This window comes from Gracilinanus agilis, chromosome 4, assembly GCF_016433145.1.
Source record: "Gracilinanus agilis isolate LMUSP501 chromosome 4, AgileGrace, whole genome shotgun sequence".
Taxonomy (NCBI): Eukaryota; Metazoa; Chordata; class Mammalia; order Didelphimorphia; family Didelphidae; genus Gracilinanus; species Gracilinanus agilis.
Window position 1 is genome coordinate 307,305,272 of NC_058133.1, and position 22,169 is coordinate 307,327,440.

The 22,169-nt window shown below is 31.1% G+C and overlaps 1 protein-coding gene across 1 annotated transcript in view; it reads left to right on the forward strand.

Annotated features, from left to right (window-relative positions):
- Positions 1-22,169, forward strand: part of ADGRB3 (adhesion G protein-coupled receptor B3) — a 907,908-nt gene that overhangs the window by 343,904 nt on the left and 541,835 nt on the right. Inside the window, exons 2-4 of the mRNA XM_044676017.1 lie at positions 7,278-7,388; positions 14,008-14,169; positions 21,914-22,078. Of these exons, the coding sequence (XP_044531952.1) occupies positions 7,278-7,388; positions 14,008-14,169; positions 21,914-22,078 (438 nt within the window). The remainder of the gene's footprint in view (positions 1-7,277; positions 7,389-14,007; positions 14,170-21,913; positions 22,079-22,169) is intronic.

The following is a 22,169-nucleotide window of genomic DNA, read 5'->3' on the forward strand; positions in this document are numbered from 1 at the left end:
GTTCAACACTAGAAAGGCAGAAGGACTCAGGCAGAATTGCACCCCTTCCCCTCTCTGCCATGCCTATCATTTTTTCACATCTCCTGCCCCTTTGCCCAGCAACCCAGGGTACACTTTCTCCTTCCCCTCTGTGGGATAAAAGGGGAGGAGGTGGTCATTCGGTAGGGGATGGGTCACAGCATGACACACAGTCTCTGGGGGGAAAGGGGCTGGGCATGGCATTTTATATGTATTGCTCAATCAGAACAGAATTCAGAAATTATCTCCAAGGTTCATTCTCTGGATATAAAACAAACCAGTCTAGCCAACTCTTCCTTTTAAACATCTCCAATATATTCTTCTTTCTGACTTTTACCTCTCATAGCTGAAAAAGAAAAAGGTCAGCAAATGTCTCTGAGAAGTTTTGCTTCTCTTAACCTTTAGGTGGTGCTGAAGGTCAGTAGCTGAAATTTCAGCTTTCAATTAGTACAGAAGGAATCACAAAACTGAAACATTTGATCAGCTAAATGCTCTTACATGGGACATCTTCAAACCCCTCCACAAATTTTCTTTTCCAATATGCTACTTGTTTCTTCAATCTTAACTTGCTGCATTCTTTCCTCTTCAGCCTCTATCTCTATCTTTTATATTTTTCAATTACTTAAATGAAAGTCTCCTTATTCTTAATCATCTTTTTCTTAAAAGGTAACCATTAACCATTCACCATTTCCCCCCTATGAAACTGAGTACTTTTTAGAAGCTTATGTCAGTCTCCAAATATTTTAAGGATTCCTTATTTTTAAAGTTTTATCCTAGCTGGTAAAAAAAAATAAGTATAGGAAAATTAGCTGACGTAACAATTCTGTTATACCTCTAAGTTCCCAAAATGAACATCTAATCATCTTGTATCCTGGAAATTCTTTTTTCAAGTACTCATAGTTTTTTTTAGTTTTTAATAAATAAAAGTTCTTTCTCTACCCTTTAAAACATTACACTGTTAATATATATCCAAAGTATCCTATATGATTCAGATATTTATATTCATATCAGTTCATTTTTTTAACTAAAGTCCCAATCCCCCCTGAAATATATTTGAGAATCTCTTGGTAAACCAAAGTTTTTTTTTTCCTTCCTCTGGACCTGGAATAAGGAATATTTGAGTTCAAATTTGGTCACAGAAATTAGCCGTGTAATCCTAGACAAGTGACTTAAACCTGTTTGCCTCAGTTTCTGAATCCATAAAATGAACTAGAACAGGAACATGGCAAACCACTCCAATATCTTTGCCAAGAAAACTTCAAATGGGGCAGGGAGCAGCTGGGTAGGTCAGTGGATTGAGAGCCAGGCCTAAAGACCGGAGGTCTTAGGTTCAAATATGACGTCAGACACTTCCCAGCTGTGTTACCCTGGGCATGTTGCTTGATTCCCATTGCCTACTCTTATCACTCTTCTGCCTTGGAGCCAATACACAGTATTAATACACAGGATTGACTCCAAGATAGAAGGTAAGGGCTTAAAAAAAAAAAGAAAAGAAAAGAAGACCCCAAATGGGGTCAAAAGGGTTAGAAATGACAGAAATGAATAAACATCTTCCTTCAAAAATATTTATTGAGCATTTATAATGTACAATGTACAATATTAACATTGTAAAGGATACCATGAGCTCTGAGGCATAATTCTTATCCTTAAGGAGTTATAAATTGGCAAAAAGATATAGAGAAATAAACATAATTGAAGGAAGCATTTATTAAATATAATCCAAATAGTGTACAATATCATAGGAGTTCAGAGGAGATAAGTCAAGGCTAGAACTTAAAAATATATATACATATATTTTTTGGGAGGGATCAGGTAGAGTTAAAGAAAGAGGACAAAGGCAGGGGGTGGCATGCACAAAATTTCAGAGCTATGGATGTTTAAGGACTGTTAAAAGAACAACAAATAGTTTAAACTGACAATAATGAATTGCATATGCAGAGATTTCATTTTAGAAATGTCTATAAATGATTGGAATGAGAATGCAAAAGGGCTTGAATGAAAGGATGAGGCATACAGGAGGATTTTATCTTATAGGCAATGGGATCTCTTGAAAATGTTTCACAAAAGGACTGTGACATCATAAGAAATGTATTGTAAGAAGAGTAAACTGGCAACTTTCTGGAGGATAGACTGGAAGAAAGTTTCATATGCTTCATTATTATTACATTTAAGTAACATGATTATAATAGCAAATAAACATTTTGATATTAATATGGATTTCTAAAAATTATGAAAAATAGTTCATTTAAATCCTTTTTTTTCACACACATTTTTCCCGATTCCATGTCATTTGACAACTATGAATCAGATGTTGGGTATATTTCTATATTTACCACAGTCTGTATTCCTTAGCGATTTTAGAGACTGGACAGAACATGAAAAAAAGTTGTTTTGTCCAGTGAAAATAAATGAACATTTCTTTAAAATATCTACCTTTATTTAGTAATTAAAATAGTACCCAATATCTAGAAATTAATATTGAAAGGGAACATTCATATTATAATATATCCAAAATATATTTTCTGATGAGAACTGCTTAAGATCATTAAATATATTTTAATTTCTAAATATCCCTTCAAGGAAAAAATATCAAGAATCTAGATTTTTATAAATCATCATATTTGTTTACATTCACATTTTTATCATTGACATGGTCACTGGAAATGCTACTGTATTTTTTCTGTTTACTCCTAAATTGAAATTGATCTCTAAAAAGATGACATAAGTTTGCTGTTTTTCAGTCATTCAGTGTCTGACTTTTCATTACCTCCATGGACCATAGCTATCCATGGAGTTTTCTTATCAAGGATTTTGGAGTGGTTTGCTATTTCCTTCACCAGTGGATCCAGTATAAGGCTTACGTGACTTCTCCAGGATCAAACAGCTAGGAAGTGTCTAAGATAGGATTTGAACTCAAGTTTTTCTGACTCTAGGCCAGTATTAGCAAAGACATGGCCATGTGCATGGCACTGGGGAGCCACTCTGTCCCCCCTCTTCCCAGCACTCCCAGGACATTTTTTTGCATGCCCCAACCCTCTGACAGCCACCCAAAGCTAGCACTTCCTCCCTTGACTCTCTTCCTAATGCTGGGGCTCACAGACAGTTTGAATTTGCCCTCTGGGGTTTGCCATTGCTGCTCTAGGCCCAAGACTCTAGCCTTGAAGTATATCTATTTCTCTACAATCCCACAAGTGTTCAGTTTCATCACTTTAATGCGTTTTTACCACATATGTGGGATATGAAGTGGTACCCGGTTTTTAAAAAATACATAAGTCTTTAATGATGAAGATTATTAACTATTTGAATATCTGAGTTCATATCCTTTATCTACCCCATTTTGTAGCTGGAGTTAACTCTGTCTTTATTTGCATTACCTGTTGGCTCTAAGTTCATTGTAAATATTATGTATTCTTTTAATAACATTTCTTTATTTAGCTTGCTTTTCTGTAACAAAAAGAGATTCACTTTGTAATTTAATTTTGTTTTGCTCCTTTTTAAATTAATGAATCAAGTTCTCTTTTTTAACTTCACTTCTACCTAAAGGTGAGACCACTACATCATATAGATCTTTAATTCCATTACAATTAAAACAGTGAAAATTCAACATAAATCCATTATTTAAGAAAAGCAAAAACAAGAAAGCATTGACTTGCTTTTCCCTCTGAAATGTGTAACTGTTACCTTTCAAAGTTTTATTACATATGAAAGAGAAAGTTGATAAAAAGATGTCACTCATTTTTAAGGGGGGGATGATTAAAAGGAGAAATAGTATTATGAGATACATTAACAGTTTATTTTGTTTGAATGAAATCTGGACATTGGAAGAAATTCTTTTAAACTAAAGAATTTCACCCCTCCGAATGTTTTTCATAATATAGTAAATACTGACTGAAGCCAAACAATATATTTTTTCACAGTTTATTTTAAATACTACATGTTATTCTTAGGTCTGAAATATTAGAAAAAATAATTGAAAAAATACAAATTCTTTTCTTTACAAAACAAATATAGAAAAGATTTATTTTTAAAAGGCAGCCTTGGATAATACAGTTTTATTTGACTTATAAGATAGATATTTAAGTTCATTCATGCTTGAAGGTCTTTCTATAAATGGTGGGTTTTCAAATTGTTGTGGCAAAGGCAGTAAGAAATTTCACCAAGAAGTTTGTTTATGGAATATTAATATTGATTTTTCTATAGTAATAATTCAAACAAAAGAAAAGCAACATGCTACAAAAGCATTCACATCAAATATGACAGTTATGTATTTGTAAAGCACATTATAAACCTTATTTAAAGTGCTATGTGAATTCTAGCTCTAATTATTATTATTATTATACAATTTTGACATCTAAAACACATAAGGAATATTTCAAAAGTCATAGTGGTAGCCCTAAGCTAAAATCCATACATGATCAAAGGATTTGAATGGATGATTTTCAAAAAAAAAAAGAAAACATAAAACATGTGTTAATAATTACTTTAGAAATATATCCAACCTCACTTCATCATTAAAAGAATGCAAATTAAAAACAATAACAGCAACAACAACTTTGTGGTACCATTTCATACCATTTCACGCATTTCAGAACTGACATTATCATGAAATGTAACCCTGACGAGGTTGTAGACAAATACATTCTTATTTGCTAATGGAACTGTGAATTGGAGAATCTTTTTGAATGGTTATTTGGTATGCAGAAAATTCAAATAAATATTCACTCTTTGGCCCATTAATTCCCTTGTTGCAAGTAATGATACTTCAAAAGTTTTACACACACACACACACACACACACACACACACACACACACACACACACACACACACACAAAATCCCATTTGGTTCCAAGATTTTCAAAGCTGCATTATATGGAATTGAAGCACAAAACAAAAATAGATGTAAACATGTCCATCCATAGTTGATGAATGGTTAAATAAATTGTCATATAATGTTAGAAAATAATGCAATGCACTTAAAATAGACAGTAATGATGATTTTTTAAAAAAAATAATGTTATCTTAAAAACAACCCCAAGATCTGAAATAACTGAAGAATAAATTTAAGTCATTTGGTAGACAGTAACAGACAAAATTATGATGATTTTTGCATATATCCTATTTTTTTCCTAAAAGATAACTGGTTTTTTTTATTGCTATTGAATAGGATAATAGGTTTTCATTTAATCAGTATAAAATGAAAATTGCATCAGAAATAGTCCTGGAGTAATTCTTTCCAATTTCTTTTTTATGTAAGAAAAACCTCCCTACCACTGTACCCAAAATATGCAAACAACTATTTATAAATTAAAATTTCTCAGCTATTTTATAAGAACACATACTCAGTCTTTTGTTTCCTTTTTTTAAATTAATTGGAAGAACATATCTATGTATATCTATGTATTTTGTTTTGTATATAAATCTATATTTCTTTGTAGATATGTATTTGAATGCAATTTAGAAGAGAAATATAAAAGTTCCTTTCCAAATAAGAAACTTGTAATCAAAATAACAAATAATCTTCTATTTGGTATCAAATCTTTCTCTTGTACCAATTTTTAAAAATTGCCTCTATGAAATAATATTGCCATTTAAAATCCTCTGGATTTAAAAATTTTCCAATCTTGTTTTTTTCAGTGTATATGTATATATAATGTATTGCCAATTCCATCAAATGGCATTTAATTGTCTTTTTTCTTATTATTATACTAAACAATTCATTTGGCTATTTTGGAAATATTATTGATAACAATTAAATAGTCATAATGAGTTTCACATTTGAGACTTTCCACTGAAATTGGATGAAGGCACCAAACCCATTATTGCTTTTATTGTATAAAAATAGTAATGTGACTATGTCTATACATTTCCTGCCCCATCTAGGCTGGGGAGAAGGAAGAGAGGAAATTTCCTCATCTCATTAGATTTTCTTCTAAATGGAGCTAAACTTTTCCTATTAACGTGGATATGCAGGATTGCCTGAGTACTTTACTTTCCATATATAAACCTGGTCACAGAGGGTAAAATCTATGGTGGTAAAAAGTTATAGTTTTAGAAAGAAGAGTTTTATTTAAAATACTCAGAAAAAATGGTTTAGGAAGGGAAATATTTTTTATTTTCTTTTAAAGTTCATCTAGAAATGATGAGTAAGTTTTATGCTTATGAAATTTTAGGCTCTCACAAATTATTGATGATCACCCCATTGCAATTTTAAGAATCCTTTTGCCTTATTTGATAATGTGCTGAACCCAATTTCCTTTACCAGAAATAAAAGTGTTCATACATCTTTATATAAGCCACTTTTTTTCCTCTTCCTTGTCCCTACTGGGATTTTGTCACAATGTTTTTGAAATGGCCTGAAGTATTAGAAATACTAAAATCACTTTCTAATAATCACATGAGCATAAAGCATAGACTCCTTCAAAAGTTCTATCTACCTGAAGACTTTCTCCAAAGATGGTTGAACAGGAGGGTCATCCTGATGAGAAGTCATTCTGTCTCCTACCAACAGGAAAAAAAAAATAGATATGTCTCTGAAATAAGCAAGAGTTTCTTCATCCCCTAACCTAAAACCTATTTAACCACATAATTTGGTGACAGAATAGTTCAGTGATTCGATATGCCAGCTGAATTTGAAACTGAGAAGAGAGATGAAATTCTTACATTTGGAATAAGAAGGGATGTAAGTATGAGAGAGATGGGAAGAGGATGAGTTTGAACTACTTCCCTTCAAGCTTATAAATACACCAAGTGCCTCCATACCTGTGGGACTAGAGCCACTATAAACAATACTGTATTCCATCAATTCAGTGTTCCCCTTAGTAAATAAAGCAGTGTTTGACACTGGCCCCATACCCAAAGAAAGATGCTGAGAAATCCATCAGAAAGGAGCAACCTATAAGGTAATCAAGTTTCCACCACTGAACAGCAATATTTAACCGTGTGGTTGTATTTATATGATGCAGTTGTTTTAAACAATATTCCCCAAAGCACAGTGTTTCTCCATTAATTTAGGTGGTTTGCTCTGGTGTGTGTCATTACAATGGATGTTTCTATTGTTTCTTGAAAATCTGTTGTGTTTAAAGTTCTGCTGACATTGAGATTAGATCTATTTGAAGAAGATCAGGCTAGCAGATGAAAGAAATGTAAATCTAATCAGGAGTCTCTAGGTATGTGTAGGAACATATTGCATGAGTCAGAAATGTAACTTTTGAGAAATGTCTACACACAAGCTTTCATATACCTTTATTCTGTCTTTAGAATTTGGAATGATGGGAGATCATACAATTAAAAGTCAGCGACCTCGATCTGTTCATGAGAAAAGGGTCCCTCAGGAACAAGCTGATGCTGCTAAATTTATGGCACAAACTGGTAATATGTTAGTTACATTTTCCTATTTATTGTTGTTAATTTAATTAAAAAACACTGCATGTTTTCATAATCTTTTGCTGCACATTTGTCAGTTTCGAAGCTGATACTTTTTTTGAACCATTTTTTTTTGTCACCAGTTAAAGTCCATAAATAAAGTAGCTGGAAACTGAATAGAAGACATAAAAATATGCACTATGAACTACTTAACTATCAGAATAGATTTCGTTGTTAATAAAAATATAGCATGCAAATGGAATATTAGAACTGGGACATTGCAATTTAAATATGCCTGTTAACTGCTTGAAATATATCATAAGTATTTTGAAAGAAATGCTTGCCAATGACAGTCCAGTTTCTTAATAATGAATTGACATTAGATTTCAGTAGTATAATATTTAAACAAATGCATTCAAATTTTTAATTCTTTATAAGTTCTGGCTTCATTTGCCTCACTTTATGCATAAATAAATTGATTATTCAAATTTCACAGAAAGTATTCATTAGAAATATTATAATTTTACCATTAGTTACAATATCCTTGGGTAAAAACAGGTTTGCTCGAGGAAGCCCAATAACTAAAAATAGACAGTCTATTTGGATTTCATATGATACTTGAAATAATTAAAAGAAAAAATCAATAAAATGACTGTCATAAGTGTTTTCATACATTTGAAATCACCATATATTTAATAAATATCTAGGAAATAATGACCTCACCTGTATATTTAGTGTCTGTGTTTGTGTATGCAGGGATGTTGCTAAATCTTGCATTCAAATTAGTTTATTGTAATAAATGAGCTAACATTCTATCTTGTAACTCTGTAGCTGACATAGCTTAAATGAAAGTTTTTGTTTTAAAATGTATCATGAACATATCCAATTGTCATCATTATTTTGAAAACTAAAACATCTTTGTCTCCATGAAGGTTTTATACATTGCAATCTAGAAGGTTTGTTCCTCCACTGATACAGGCAATCTCAAGTAAATGGTCACCTGTCTGAAGTGATGCCTTGATTGACTATGATAAAAACCTCTGAAAGAATAAATATAATTAGATTATGTCTATATCTAAGATAAGGTTTAATCAAATACTAGATTTAATGTGAAAATTTTTGACATCTTACTATATGAACTTTGAATTGTGCTTTTGTTAATAAGTAAAATGAGATCTTAATTTAAGACAATATATCCACAAATTCAAATTCACAAATATAAAGGAGATGGATGTTCAGAATAATGTGCAATAATGACCTAAATTTAGTTTCTTACAAATGCAAAAGTTAATACAAATAGTTTTACTCAGGCCAATACTTATGGGCACTGATAAAAATACAAAATCATATATATGCTTTTTCCTCAGTGAGTTCAGAAATGTTCAGACATCTTAAAATTCACTCTTCTTACAACAGGTTTTGAAAAGACTTTCCATTGACCACTTATTGGGTAATGCTTTAGATATAAAGAAAGGGCTATGGTACCACATGCTTACGACTACTTCAGGGACAATTTTAGGAGAGAATATTGAAGCAAAGGGGAAAACTGACATTGAAATATAATCTGTTTGGGTGTGGTCAAGAAAACTCTGCCTTGTCTCACCTATCCACTGACAAGGAATATTTCCTTGTATCATGCACATGACAAGAAGAGAGGCAACTTAAAAGAAATCAACTTGTTGGGTTTACTGAAAGCTGAGCATATAGTTCTTATGTGCTCAGCCATATGATAATTGCCCATTTTTGCACTGATTTGGGGCAAATCAGAATTTACATAATCATAAGCTACAATCTATTTGTCTATAGCAGATAACAACTTATACAATTTCAAAAACCCTACTTTTAATTAAAACTCCTTTTGAATTAAGATAACCAAAAAGTCATGGTTTTTAAAACAAAAAGTTACTAATATTTTTATTTCCACTTTTGTTCCTTTCTAGTGATGATACTATATCTAATAGATTATACCTTTTTACTGTAAAATTAAAGAAACATTTTTTAATTAACCATGAGGACATTTAAAATATTTCCTCCCATTTTTCACCTCTATATTAGAAAATAGTGTTTAATGATAACATCAAAAAGAAAAAGATTGTGTGTTGGAGCTAATGATCTTAATGTTTAAGAACTCATTATCTGGTACAAATTGATTCATAAAGATACGGAAGAAATATAAATGGAAAATAAATTTATGAACTAAAATTATTATTAGATAAAAATAACATTAAAAATAACATTTCTTTGCAACTCTTAAAAAGTTTCATCTAAACAATGCAATTCATTTCTGAGGAAAGGATATAGTAAGTACTGGCCAAACTAAAAAGTGAAAAAAATATCCATCAGATCGATTGGAAATATTTTAATAATCATTTTTCATTTACATTTTCCTGAAATTATCATTCCTTTAGGCATTATGGGAGTTAGTGTGGATCTTACACAGGTAAGTGTCACTCAATTAGACATGTTATACAGTATTTTGTTTTCACATATTTCCTTCTACCTATTGTTTAAGCAAAGAAAATGATAGGAGGAACAAACACTTTCTTTTGTTCACATCATTTTGAGAAACATATGTATGTAAAAATATAAAAAAATGGAAGTGATTAGAATATGATTTTATACTCTTCTTAAAAGAGATGAAGCCATGTACTGGAACAGATTTTGTAGTTGTTAGAAATACTTAAAATATATTTTTTCTTTCATAATAGAGGTTAAAAGGAGTCAGTAGAGAACTTTACATTGAAATTTTAATGTACATTTTAAACAAATTTTTCTATAGTGTTCAGTTTGAAAATACTATTCATTAAATTCATGTCTTCATAATGTAATAGGATTATATGTCAAGTCACAAATAAGAAGACTTGTTTCTGATATGGTTAATTGCTTTATTAAGCCAATTTTAGGAATTGGTATATATTACCATACAAATAATTTAAGGATAATTAATTAGATGGTTAAGTTGGGCTTAGTATTGAGATTGCTGTTCTTCACATTTATTTGTTGGGTACATATTGGCAAAGATGGATAGAGGGCTGATCTTGGAGTGAAAAAAGCCTGGGTTCAAATCCTATCTTTTTAAATATTGACTGTAGGAAAGTGCTTTAACCTCTCTATTCCACAGGCAATACTTTAAGACTAGAAGTTATAGGGATGTAGTTGAACAGAATTAGTGAAGAGAGTTTTCGCATTGCCAGAAGTTCATTACCCTAAAGATATCAGAAGTTTAGACCCCCTATCCCACCAAAAGAATTAAATCAAATACTGTTTTAAACATTAAACGTTAGTTCATAATAATAATGCCTTTTGTCTTTATAATTTTGCCATAAATGTTACTTTTAAATTATGACACTAAAAGAACTTAGAGATTTTCTTTTAGTTAATTTGGTAATTTTTTTTACTATAGTAAGAAAAAATAGCTCATCCATAACACTGGAGAGCCATGCAATTTAAAATTTTTAAAAGACCGGGATTTAAAATCAGGTTTCTAAGTTTATGATAAAAAGGAATAATGATAATGATGGCTATTTCCTATTATTTTGGTTTTCAGCTTTAAAAATTCTATCAACACATTAAACCTTAGGCATTCCCAATACTTTGTTAATAAATTCTTTGTCAAATAGCTCTGACTTGGAGTCTGAGTATTCTATATTACTTTCTAAGCTACATTTATTAAAACATAAAACATCTAGAAGTTGCACCACATAATCTAATTAATGATGGTCAAATAGCTTGTGTGTTGATAGATAATAGTTGTTAAGAGTAGTAAAGTTATTAGATTGTAAAATCAAGTCTTTTCTCTTAGACAGCTATAACTAGTCTTATAGATGTACTATCTATACCAATTGTTAATTTATATTCATTTAAGAATCTTTTCCTATATCATGAAAATTTATACATGTATGTTATAAACATATGTATGCACATGCATGTATGATATACACACACAAAGAATAAACAAGTTGAAATGTCCTAATTGCTTTTAAAGGTCTCTATCATTGAAGAGACAAACATTTCAAGTAATTATTTCTTAACTTCTCTATGTCTCCATTTCCTTATCAATAATATGATAATAGATGCCTTTACCCTACCTCACAGGGATGTTGTGAGGATCGAAAGAGGTGTCTGTGAAGTGCTGTGTACCCTCACAAAGTGCTAGAAAGATGCTCATAATAACTTTTTTTTCTTTTTACTTTCAAAAAATGCAGTTTACATAAAAAATAAAACCACCAGACCACATTTTTTTACTTAAAACATTCCATGCCAAATGTGTTTAATCTCTTCTATCAATCGTCCAATGAATTTTAGCTCAATCAATCATTCAACAAGCTATGCTGTTTTCCACACAATCATAAAGTCAAGACATCGTTGGCACAGAAGCGAACCAAAGTATTTGGCCAGAATCTCTACCATCAAAGCATTTGTTTCAGCAAGCTGCCATTTTATGGACATCATCTCATTGCTTTACATTTTTAAAGTTCTGTTTCAATCGAATGTGTCATCAAAAGAGGAAAATTCATTAATAAATTAATTTGAAAGTTTGTGAAGAAAAAAAAGAAAGGCCATGCTCATTTCCATGGATAAATGATTACTCATTTTAAGTCTTTTAAGAGATTTAGCAGCTTTAAGAAAAATTTGTATTATCTTTAGAACTGACTCATTTTCAGAAACATTTTTAGCAAAAAGGAACATAGTGTTTACATGTGATTTTTTTTTAGTATTCACAAAATATTAGTCTTTTCTCAGAATGCTTAATTTGCCAGTATACAATCACCTTCAAGGTCCCTAAACTTGTGACAACTGGAAAGTATAATTAAACAAAATATTTCCAACTTTCCCACAGTGATAGGAAAAAATAAAGTCCATTACTTTAGAAAAAATAATTTCATTTTTGAACAAAAGCTTTATCCACTTATTTTTTGTAGAGCCTACAGTAGTTAAAGAATATTAAAGAACAATTTTCTTAACTCTTTTCTAAATTACACTATGTATATAAGTTCAAAATGTTATAAAGATTTTTTAAGATCTTTCCTGAATTCATACTTGACAAATTTTTCCCTTCATTTCCACAACTGAGAAATGTTACCCTTTGTAATTTACAATCTGCATAAGTATTTTTTTTCTAGTAAAGAATACGTAGGAAGAAAAGTTTTGAGTTTTAGTGCCACTTGAACTAGTTGGCCAACTGATAAATATTTATTAAGTGCTTACTGTGTGCTAGTCACTCTACTAAGTGCTAAGGACACAAAAAAGACAGTTTTTGCTCTAAAGGACCTGGGATCTGACAATCTAGTATAATCAGTAAGTAATATATCATTTGTGTGAAATCAGAAACAAAGATTATATTCTTTTAAGACAAAGGAACTGGGGAGGATGTTATTCAAGATCATACTTTCTGACAGAATTTATTACATATAGGACACGAGGATGATCCACTGAAAACTTGTCCAATTTATTTTCTATATGCATTCACTTTACCTCTCCCTGCACTTTATTTAGTATTATACATAACCAATGTAAAATCCATTATCATCAGTATCTAAGAGAAGAATGCTTAAGTCATTCCTCAATCAATGTAAGTAATGGAAATAGTGCTTATGATAGTGTTAAAGCTTGTTAACTCATTAATGGTAAGAAAAATGGTATTTATGCCCAGCCAAGAAAACTTTATGTTTTTAGATTAAATTTATAATATCCACAAACATAATTAGGTTAAAAGACCATTAGGAGCCTAGTCTTCAATATTTAAGGCTTTAAGTTTCCTTAGAATTCTGATTCATAGATTATTCGGAAATCATTAATGCTATAGAAGTGATTGATTTGAGGAAATGGATTCAGATCTTCCCTGTTTTATAAAAGCCTATTGTTAAGTCTTTTTTAACTTTTATAATACAAGTACTGGAAACATTTTTGTCCATTCTGAGTTAGAGTCAATCAGCTGTTCTAGACCCTGGGAAAAGCATCATGTTGTCAAAATGCCCTTATTAATAATTGCAATAGAATGAATAGCTTCATTTTGAAATGTTAAAAAATCATAACTTTTTAGAAACAATGAGAGTAATTGTTTAGTGAACTATGACACAAATTATATGATAAAAATACCCATGGCTCGAACATTTCAAGAGAAAGGAATGGGGCTCTACAATGAAGCCATGAACGGAATGCATGTATCTATAATCCTTCCTTGCTAATAAAGAACAAAGCATGCTTAAATAGCATTTAGTTCCCTTACCCCAGGAACATTACATTTCTATTTAAAGATTTTGAGGCAGAGAACAAAAACCAGTTTGTCTTCTATTATGTAAAATGTTGACTGGTTCTTTTTCTTTTAGTGTTCATAGTGTACTGGGTTTTTTTTGTTTGTTTGTTTGTTTGTTTATTTTTGTTTTTTTTTGTGAAAGGAAGGACTACTTTTAAGGTTGGACTTAAAGTCAGTTTTTGCATCAGTTCTCTGTGCATCCCAATTTTTAATTTATTTGTTTCACTAAACATTTTCATGGGCCCATTAAAGTGTTTGTCCTATTGTTGCCCTTAAAGTATACTTACATGCTACAACGTTACCTGCTTACAACGTTTTCTATTATTACTCAAGATGGTATTCATTTTTTATTTGTTGTCTTGTGTACAGGTGAATCTGGTGTGGAAGAGTGGTCCCAGTGGAGTTCATGTTCAGTTACTTGTGGTCAAGGGTCGCAGGTGCGAACCAGAGCTTGTGTATCACCTTACGGGACACACTGCAGCGGCCCATTAAGAGAATCAAGGGTTTGCAATAACACTGCCCTCTGTCCAGGTAGTGTTAGCAGCAAATACAATTGTGGATGTTTTTGAATTGTGTCTTGCTAAGCATTTGAAACATTTGGTTATTTTCACATGAACTGAGTATAGACATTTTAATTAGAGTGGATAAGTGTAATTCTTATTCATCTGTGAAATTTCATCATGTATGTGATTATTTCTGCTTTCATAGCAGTCAAAAGAACTATATAAGCAATTTTTTTCAAATGCTAGTTCTAGTTATGAGTGTATGTTTTCCATTAGATATTTATCCATAGAGCTTTTTTTTTTTCAGGAATAAAAAACAAGGAAAATATTCTGTTGAATGCTTTAGTAAGAAAAAAAAAACATTTACTAATATGCTGGGAATATGAACCCAAATTTTAAGACATGTCAATGTTTTGGAGTCATGCTTTCTCCAATGCCAAGCAAGTGATTATAACCTCATAAGAGTAAAAAAAATACTTTTCAGGATATTTCATGTTTAGCTTGAACTCTTCCTCTGACCACATGTGCATGGAGAATGATTACATTTGGTCTGTTACACTCAGATACTTGTCTGAGCTGGAGGCTCTATTTTACCTCTGTTTAATATAAAATTCGAAATGACTGCCCTCTTTTGAACTGTCCATCACTTTGGGACATTTCATACAGTCATTTAGGAAATAGAAAATGATAAAATCCAGCTGAAATGAGGTAGTATTCCTTTCTCACTTAAGGCAAGAGTTGAATACTTCACTACAAATCAGTTTTATCTTGCACACTCTTGCACAAATGCACAATTTTTTCTGTTCTTTCAGTTTCTTCTTTCTCTTCCTCTCTCCTTTCCTCTTTTATATTGATACTCATCAGTTTGTATTCCATTCTTTGTAAGATCACCCGCTAAGATCTTAACTATAAATCCAGAATCTAACACTACAGATACTTAAAATGAGTTGCTTTATGGCAAACTTGAAGTGGTTTGGGTCCATAGAGGACCATGGATTTTTACATACTCTCCCTCTGAAAATGCGGCTTGTCACAGCTTGCAGGTTTTGTAGGTTTGGGAATACCCCTATGGCTTTATATCTGGGGCCCCTGAGAGCTTCTGTCTTTGAGTAAGGAGAGGTAAGAATGAATACTAGAGAAATATGGGGCACTTATGTGAATAGATGTTCCCAGAGGAGCTCCCGATTCTAGGAAGCAACACTGCAAGAAGGCAACAAAGCTTGTAGAAAGATAAACAACCACAGCCGAGTAGAACAAGATACCTTCACCATTAAGTAGAAGAGATTGTATAAAACATTAGAGCATGGGGTGGGAAGAAGGTAGTTAAAAGAATTGAGGAGAATCAGCTGAATGAAATCAATCATTCATCTGATCTATAAAGAGGATTTATTAAACACTATTAGTCTTTGCTAAATGCCAGGCACTCTGCTGACTGAGAATGCAACAAATAAAGAAAATAAAAAATAAAAATCCTTGTCCTCAAAGAGATCACATTCTACTGGGAGAAACAAGTAGATAAAAAAGTCCCAACAAGATATATGTAGAGTAAAATCTGCTAAAAGTAGAAGGAAGCATTGATGGAGTATATAAGATATGGACAGAAATAGAACATTAAGCATTGAAGGTGCAGAAGACAAAAGTATGCAAGGGATGAAATGGCAAAAGGAAATTGATACAGTTCTAAAAGAACAAGAGAAAAAAAACAGTGATGCTCGGGAGTGGTACATTTAAGGGAAGGAACAAACAGTAATAAAAGGAAGCAAGGGAGCAGAGCAAAAACTAATTGAAGAGAAGAGGACACTAGAAAGAATACAAAGAATGACATAGGATCACTAGGAAGAAAATAGTGTAAAGATGATCCAGAATGCCAGAGAAGATATGAGAAACCAAGAAATTTGAAAATGAGTAATTCATAATGTGTTTTGTGGCAACACAGCAAATTTTGGTTAATATTTCTGTATTCACACCTTTAAAGAATAAGTTCAAATGTGTGTATGTGTTTACACATATACACAGTAATCTGCCATAAAACTAATTTATAACTGTATTTAGGATTCATGAGAAGCAACAAGATGTTTTGGACAAACAGTTGGCTTCTGAGACAAGAACACCTAAGTTCAAATCTTACCTCTGACACATTTCCTGTGTGGTTAGGGATAAATTATTTAATCTCTCAGTGCCTCAATCAATTCACTAAGAATAGAAACTGAAGACTAACAACTGATGAGCATTAGTAGAAGAGATTTCTCAGTGGCAGTTCCCTATGCTATTGAAATCATGTGTCCAGTTTAAGAAAAAAAGAGTCTGTTGAATTTCTTGCCAACTATATGTCAAAGACAGACGAGGCAAAATTATGGAAGCTATAGCAGCCTTCTTGGTACAATCCATCATTTTGATACCCATCAGATTAAGTATCTATATATTATAGGCAACATCCCAAATTCTAGGTCTCCACCATCTCTCCCATCACTCTCTTCATCAAAATTTGTATGTTCAGCATTCCATTTTCTCAGGAGCACAGTAGGTTATTGACCGGTTACATTAAATGAATCGGATATAGGGAACAATGTAAGGATGATAACGGTTCTTTCCAAATAACACCTGCATTTTTTTAATTAAACTTCACTACTAAAGGCATTGGCAGCCTGTAACTGTGGCATAGTTGTTAGGGAGTTAGTGTTGAAATAAGAAAGACCTGATTTTTAGGTCACACCTTTTACACTGGCTATTACCCTAGACAAGACATTTAACTGTCTCTGTGCTCTAACTCTATGCTCTGCAAAATGCTCTAAGATTCCACATGGCAGAGAATGAATTCATTTTCAATTCCTTTCCCTTCATTGATAATCAAAAAGGTTAAGAGTACAGTGGTAGAGATAATTAGGGGTCAGAGAGCCCTTTTTTTGTCCTACCTATGTCATTCCATAGGTAATTAAGTTGGCTCTTACTTTAAACCTAATCCATTAGCTGAATCAAATTAATTTCTTGAAGGGGAAAGAAAAATGTGTGTTAGCAACTTGAAAAATAATGTTAAATTTTAAAGTCTAGAAGATTTACAAGCAAAAAGTTATTCAGAACATGGTTTCCTTTTGTAAGAAAATTACTTTCTTTTTTATACATATACTGAGACCCAGATTATTATCTTCAAAAAGGAGCATGGATATGAGCAGGAATAAAGGTTGGTCTGGAGAATACTTTGGTTGCATTTTGCTTCCCAGCCTCTGGATATACAAATGAAGGTTTATTTGTTTTAAACAAAAGGCATGTGATTCTATCCTTTATCTAGGCAAAAAAAGACATTTTTGTCAGAGGACTGGAGAATACCCTTCTCCATTCTCCATCTTTATCTTCATTTCATTTTACCTATTGAATAAAAGGGAAAACAGAAGAATATTGAATATAGCAGAATTTTTTCTCATTCTCTTAAATAATGTGCCTTTATATGGGCTGATTACCATTTCCCCTAAACAGATGGATTTATTTTATTTATTCTTATTAAGTTTTATATGTGATGCTGATATGGGAAAGCAGCTTTACTTCACAATGATACAGAAAAATAGAATTGAAGATAAAAAGCAAATTTTTTTCCTTCTTTTGCTTTTTCAATCCTGAATGATACTTTATAATATAGTAAACTGATTTATTTCAGTTTTAGGAATAGATATTTTAATACTTTCCTAGGAAAGTGTGATGCTTTCAAATGGTGTTTAAAAATATTTATATAACTATTTCATGGTTGTTATGCAATATTTCATATGTTAATTATTTTGTTGTGATATTTTCCAAACTCATTATGTATACTTTCCTTTCAAGCTAATTTTTAATGAAAGCAATGATTCCAAATGATTTCTTCCATTTAAATGTTGCCTGAAATGGTATAAAATTTTTCTTTACTCAAGTATCACATTACAACAAGATAAAAGAGCTAAACACCATTACCTGATTAGTTAAATTATGTCTATTGAAAATAGGTTTGACATTTAAAGAAATAACATTATACTGTACAAAGTCAGTCTAGGTAGTTAAGTATTCCTTGCTTCACATTAGGAAATGTTGATGTCAGAGTTTATTTGCATTGCCAGGGGGAAGGAGGGGAAGGATAGATGATAAATTATTTTCACTTTCAGGTTTTACTTTAAACCCTTTAGTTAAGCTGTATAGCATTTAGTTCCTGGACTCTCTCTGATGGAACAGAAAAATCATTGGTCCTTAAGTCACAAGAGCTGGGTTTGAGCCCTGGTTATGCCATTTCCTAGCTGTAGCCCTTTGATCCTTGCCTAAAAGTGTGTATTATAACTTTGAAATAGACCCACAGAAAGGTGAAGCCAGTTGATCTCAGAATTCCCTACCATTTTAAGATTCTAGGACAGTGATTCCCAAAGTGTGCGCTACCGCCCCCTGGTGGGTGCTGCAGCGATCCAGGCATGCAGCAATGGCCACAAGCGCATTTATCTTTCCTATTGTTATTGAAATTTAAAAAAATTAATTTCCAAGGGGCTAAGTAATATTTTTTTCTGAAAAGGGGGCGGTAGACCAAAAAGGTTTGGGAACCACTGATCTAGGAAATAATTTTTTTCCCCAAAGTTGATCCTTTTACAAAGTAAATGATACATTTTGGGTGATGCATAAAAAATAATTTTATAGCAAAGAAAATGAAAAACCATGTAACTAATTTAAGCGGCCACTGCTTTTTGAATTTGTAATTTTATGACATTCATTCACACTTTTTATGACAGTATAGGGAAGTTTTATATTGGCTAAAGAAGGGTTAGTTTCTCCCATTAGCATCATATCTAGTTTATTTTTTCAAGCAATAAATCAAATAAATAAAGTTATTTAATAAGCACGTATTATGTGTCAAGTATACAAAAATTGAAACAATTGAAGAAAGAAATAGTAAAAGTTATTCTAGTGTCTTTGCCAAGAAAACTCCAAATGGGCTCACAAAAAGTTGGATATCACTGAAATAACTCAGAAATAGAAGGAATTTATACTCTGTCTTCCATTTTCCTCTTCAAAGAGGTATTTATTTTAAAAAGAAAATATCATTGAAAGTTATCTTAAAATTTTGAAATCACAAAACTTAAAATTGTATTATTATACTGTCTTCAAAATCTTCTAATAATATGGCTTTCTGTCCAGTGTTTTATTTCTCACTTGACTAAAACTATCTATGCAAAGAAAAAAGTCAAGTAGGGATCTGACAATTACATATATCCAAAAGAGATAGATTGTGTTAAAAAAAATCCTAATTTGTTTACCTGTTGTTTGAATCAGACAACTGTAAGATTTAGAAGCAGGGTGACTTTTTTCTTTTCCTTTTTTTTTTTTTTTTTTTTTTTTTTTTTTTGTGAAACAATTTACTATCAGCATCTATGAATAGACAAAGTAGCTGAAATGACACAATAGTTGTACTACATTATTTCCTACAATAAACCAGCAGAATTTTATAGAAACCCAAATATTTTTTAGTCAATATTAGATCCCAAATTCCAAATTAAAAGGAATTAATATTATTTTATTTTATTTGATGCTATGAGAAAATCATGAAAAATTAAAAAATTTAGGAAAAATGTAAATTAGTTAGTTTTCAAAAGCTTTATGTTTTACCATTTTACTAAGCCGTCAAAGGTAGTCAAAATTTTCAAGATTAACAGATGAAAGTCTGTCAATTAAGCATTCATTTAGAAAGTTCTTCTTTTTCGGGGATAATGCTTTGCATACTGAAGTATTTTTAAGACAAGAAAATGAATAAACTAACAAACTGAATAACAAAGCAGTGTAATTAATGACACTATTCAGAAATCTTGAACCAACTATTTCTATAGAACTGGAAAATATTGTTTATAAAAGAGGAAGAAAGAACATATTATTAAATAAAAATATATTTAATACCAATATAGTTAGGAAATATTTTAAAATATACATCCTAATTCATTTTTACTTTAAAAAGTGTTACATATTTTGCAAAATGACATTTTATTTCTCAATGATGAGTAATATGGCCCTCTCTCTTTTTGATGACAGTTGATATAAATTTGCCAATAGCTAGATTAACCATGTATGTATGCATAGAATATATTCATATATATTATACATATACACATATGTACATATATACATATATATATACATATATACCAAATTACAGCTATATTAAGAGTTTATAGATGTTCTTTAGAGTGGCAATTTGGACAATTACAACATTTATAATGGCTCTTAAATTGAACATCTTTTCCTTGGCCTCCATTTTGTCAATTTCAAACTCCCTTAGATTTCTGCTTATTCTTTCCTCATTTTAAGCAAGAAAGAGATTATGTTTTTTCTCTTCATTGATCATCTACCATTTCTATCCTTAGTGGGCTATAATTTTCTTGAAATTTTGAAAGCTTAATAAATAATGTTTTTGATATCAAGGTTTGGGTTTTAGTATATTATATAAAATTTTTGGCAACGTTCATCCATTTTTATTATCTGTTGATATTTCTTGTTCCTACTATTTAAAAGGAAAGTAAGATAAGTTTTGCTGATGACTTGTTTGTACAAGAGTGATTTCTTCTCCCACTGACAGAATGGAGAAACAGTGCTTTCACTGCTTCTCTGATAGTTTTGAATTTCTAACAATTTTTTTAAAGCTAAGTTCACGCAGTAAATTAAATGAGATAATTCTTCATACTCTTCATGCTGATTGCTCTTTTTAAAGGGAAACAAATACTTTTTTTTTCAAAAAAAGTAACCGCTGCAAAAATAAAATATAAAATATAGAAGGTACCTGCTTATGATATATCACTGGGCTATTTTGTAATTAAATAAAATGTCATTGCACCTTATTATTAGTAACTTCAAGCCTAGTTTTAGCTAAATGAGCAGCCAATCCTTTAAGTTACAATTTATTCAATTCAGTATTGATACTATTATTCTATTAAGTATTAATACTTTAGTCTTTGAGGCACAAAATAATTCAATATTAAGATCTATAGTAAAAATCATTTATTTTATAATAATAGTGAAAATATTTTGTGAATAGAAAGTTTAATGTGTTCAATAAAAGTTTGTACCTAAGTATTTAAAATTATCTTCATGAAGTTCTTTTCATTTTTTCACAATAAAACATTGATTTAATTTATTGTCAAAGACTATTAAGAAAAGGAAATAATATAAAGCTAATTCTTCTAAAATTCTGATTATCTTCCATGTTTCTTATTTAATATATGGCCAGAATTTTAAGGATGGCACTTATCACCTTGATCCTACATAGTATACTGTTATATAAGTGTGATTTTTAGGCAAGTGTCTTAATTGCTTTGGTTCTCAATTACTGTTATAAGAAGGGCTAGAAAAAATTACCTCATAAGTCCATTAAAGCTATTAACCTAAGATCATAAGTGAAAAGAAGTTTAACTTCTTTTGTGATTTTGTGATTAGTAAGAAATTCTTTTGTGATATTTGTGATTAGTAAAAAATTGATTATTATGTGGCTTGCTTTATGAAATAAGTTCTCTAAAAAGCTTCTTAGTGGAAAAAAGCCTACCTTTATATATACTGAAAATAACACTATTGTTTTAAATTTAACTTATTTAAACATAGGAAAAATATGAACTTTCCAACAAGCTCAATGAATTTTCAAATTACTTTCTACCTATTTTTGTTATAATTAAGAAGGCTGACAATATGGTTCCAGGGAAATAGATTAATATTTGAGGTTTCTTACCTTTTTCTGTTTTGACTTTATTGCCTTCTTTTGTTATTAAATTCTTTTTACTTTATTTCAGTACATGGAGTTTGGGAGGAGTGGTCACCCTGGAGTTTGTGTTCATTTACATGTGGTCGAGGCCAAAGAACTAGGACACGATCATGTATACCACCCCAATATGGGGGAAGACCATGTGAAGGACCCGAAACCCATCATAAACCTTGCAATATTGCTCTTTGCCCAGGTGAGTGTAAACTTTATACAGTATGCTTTATTGTAATGTGTGTTCATTATTTATTGACCTGAGTATTTCTAAAAAATGTTATACAAATATT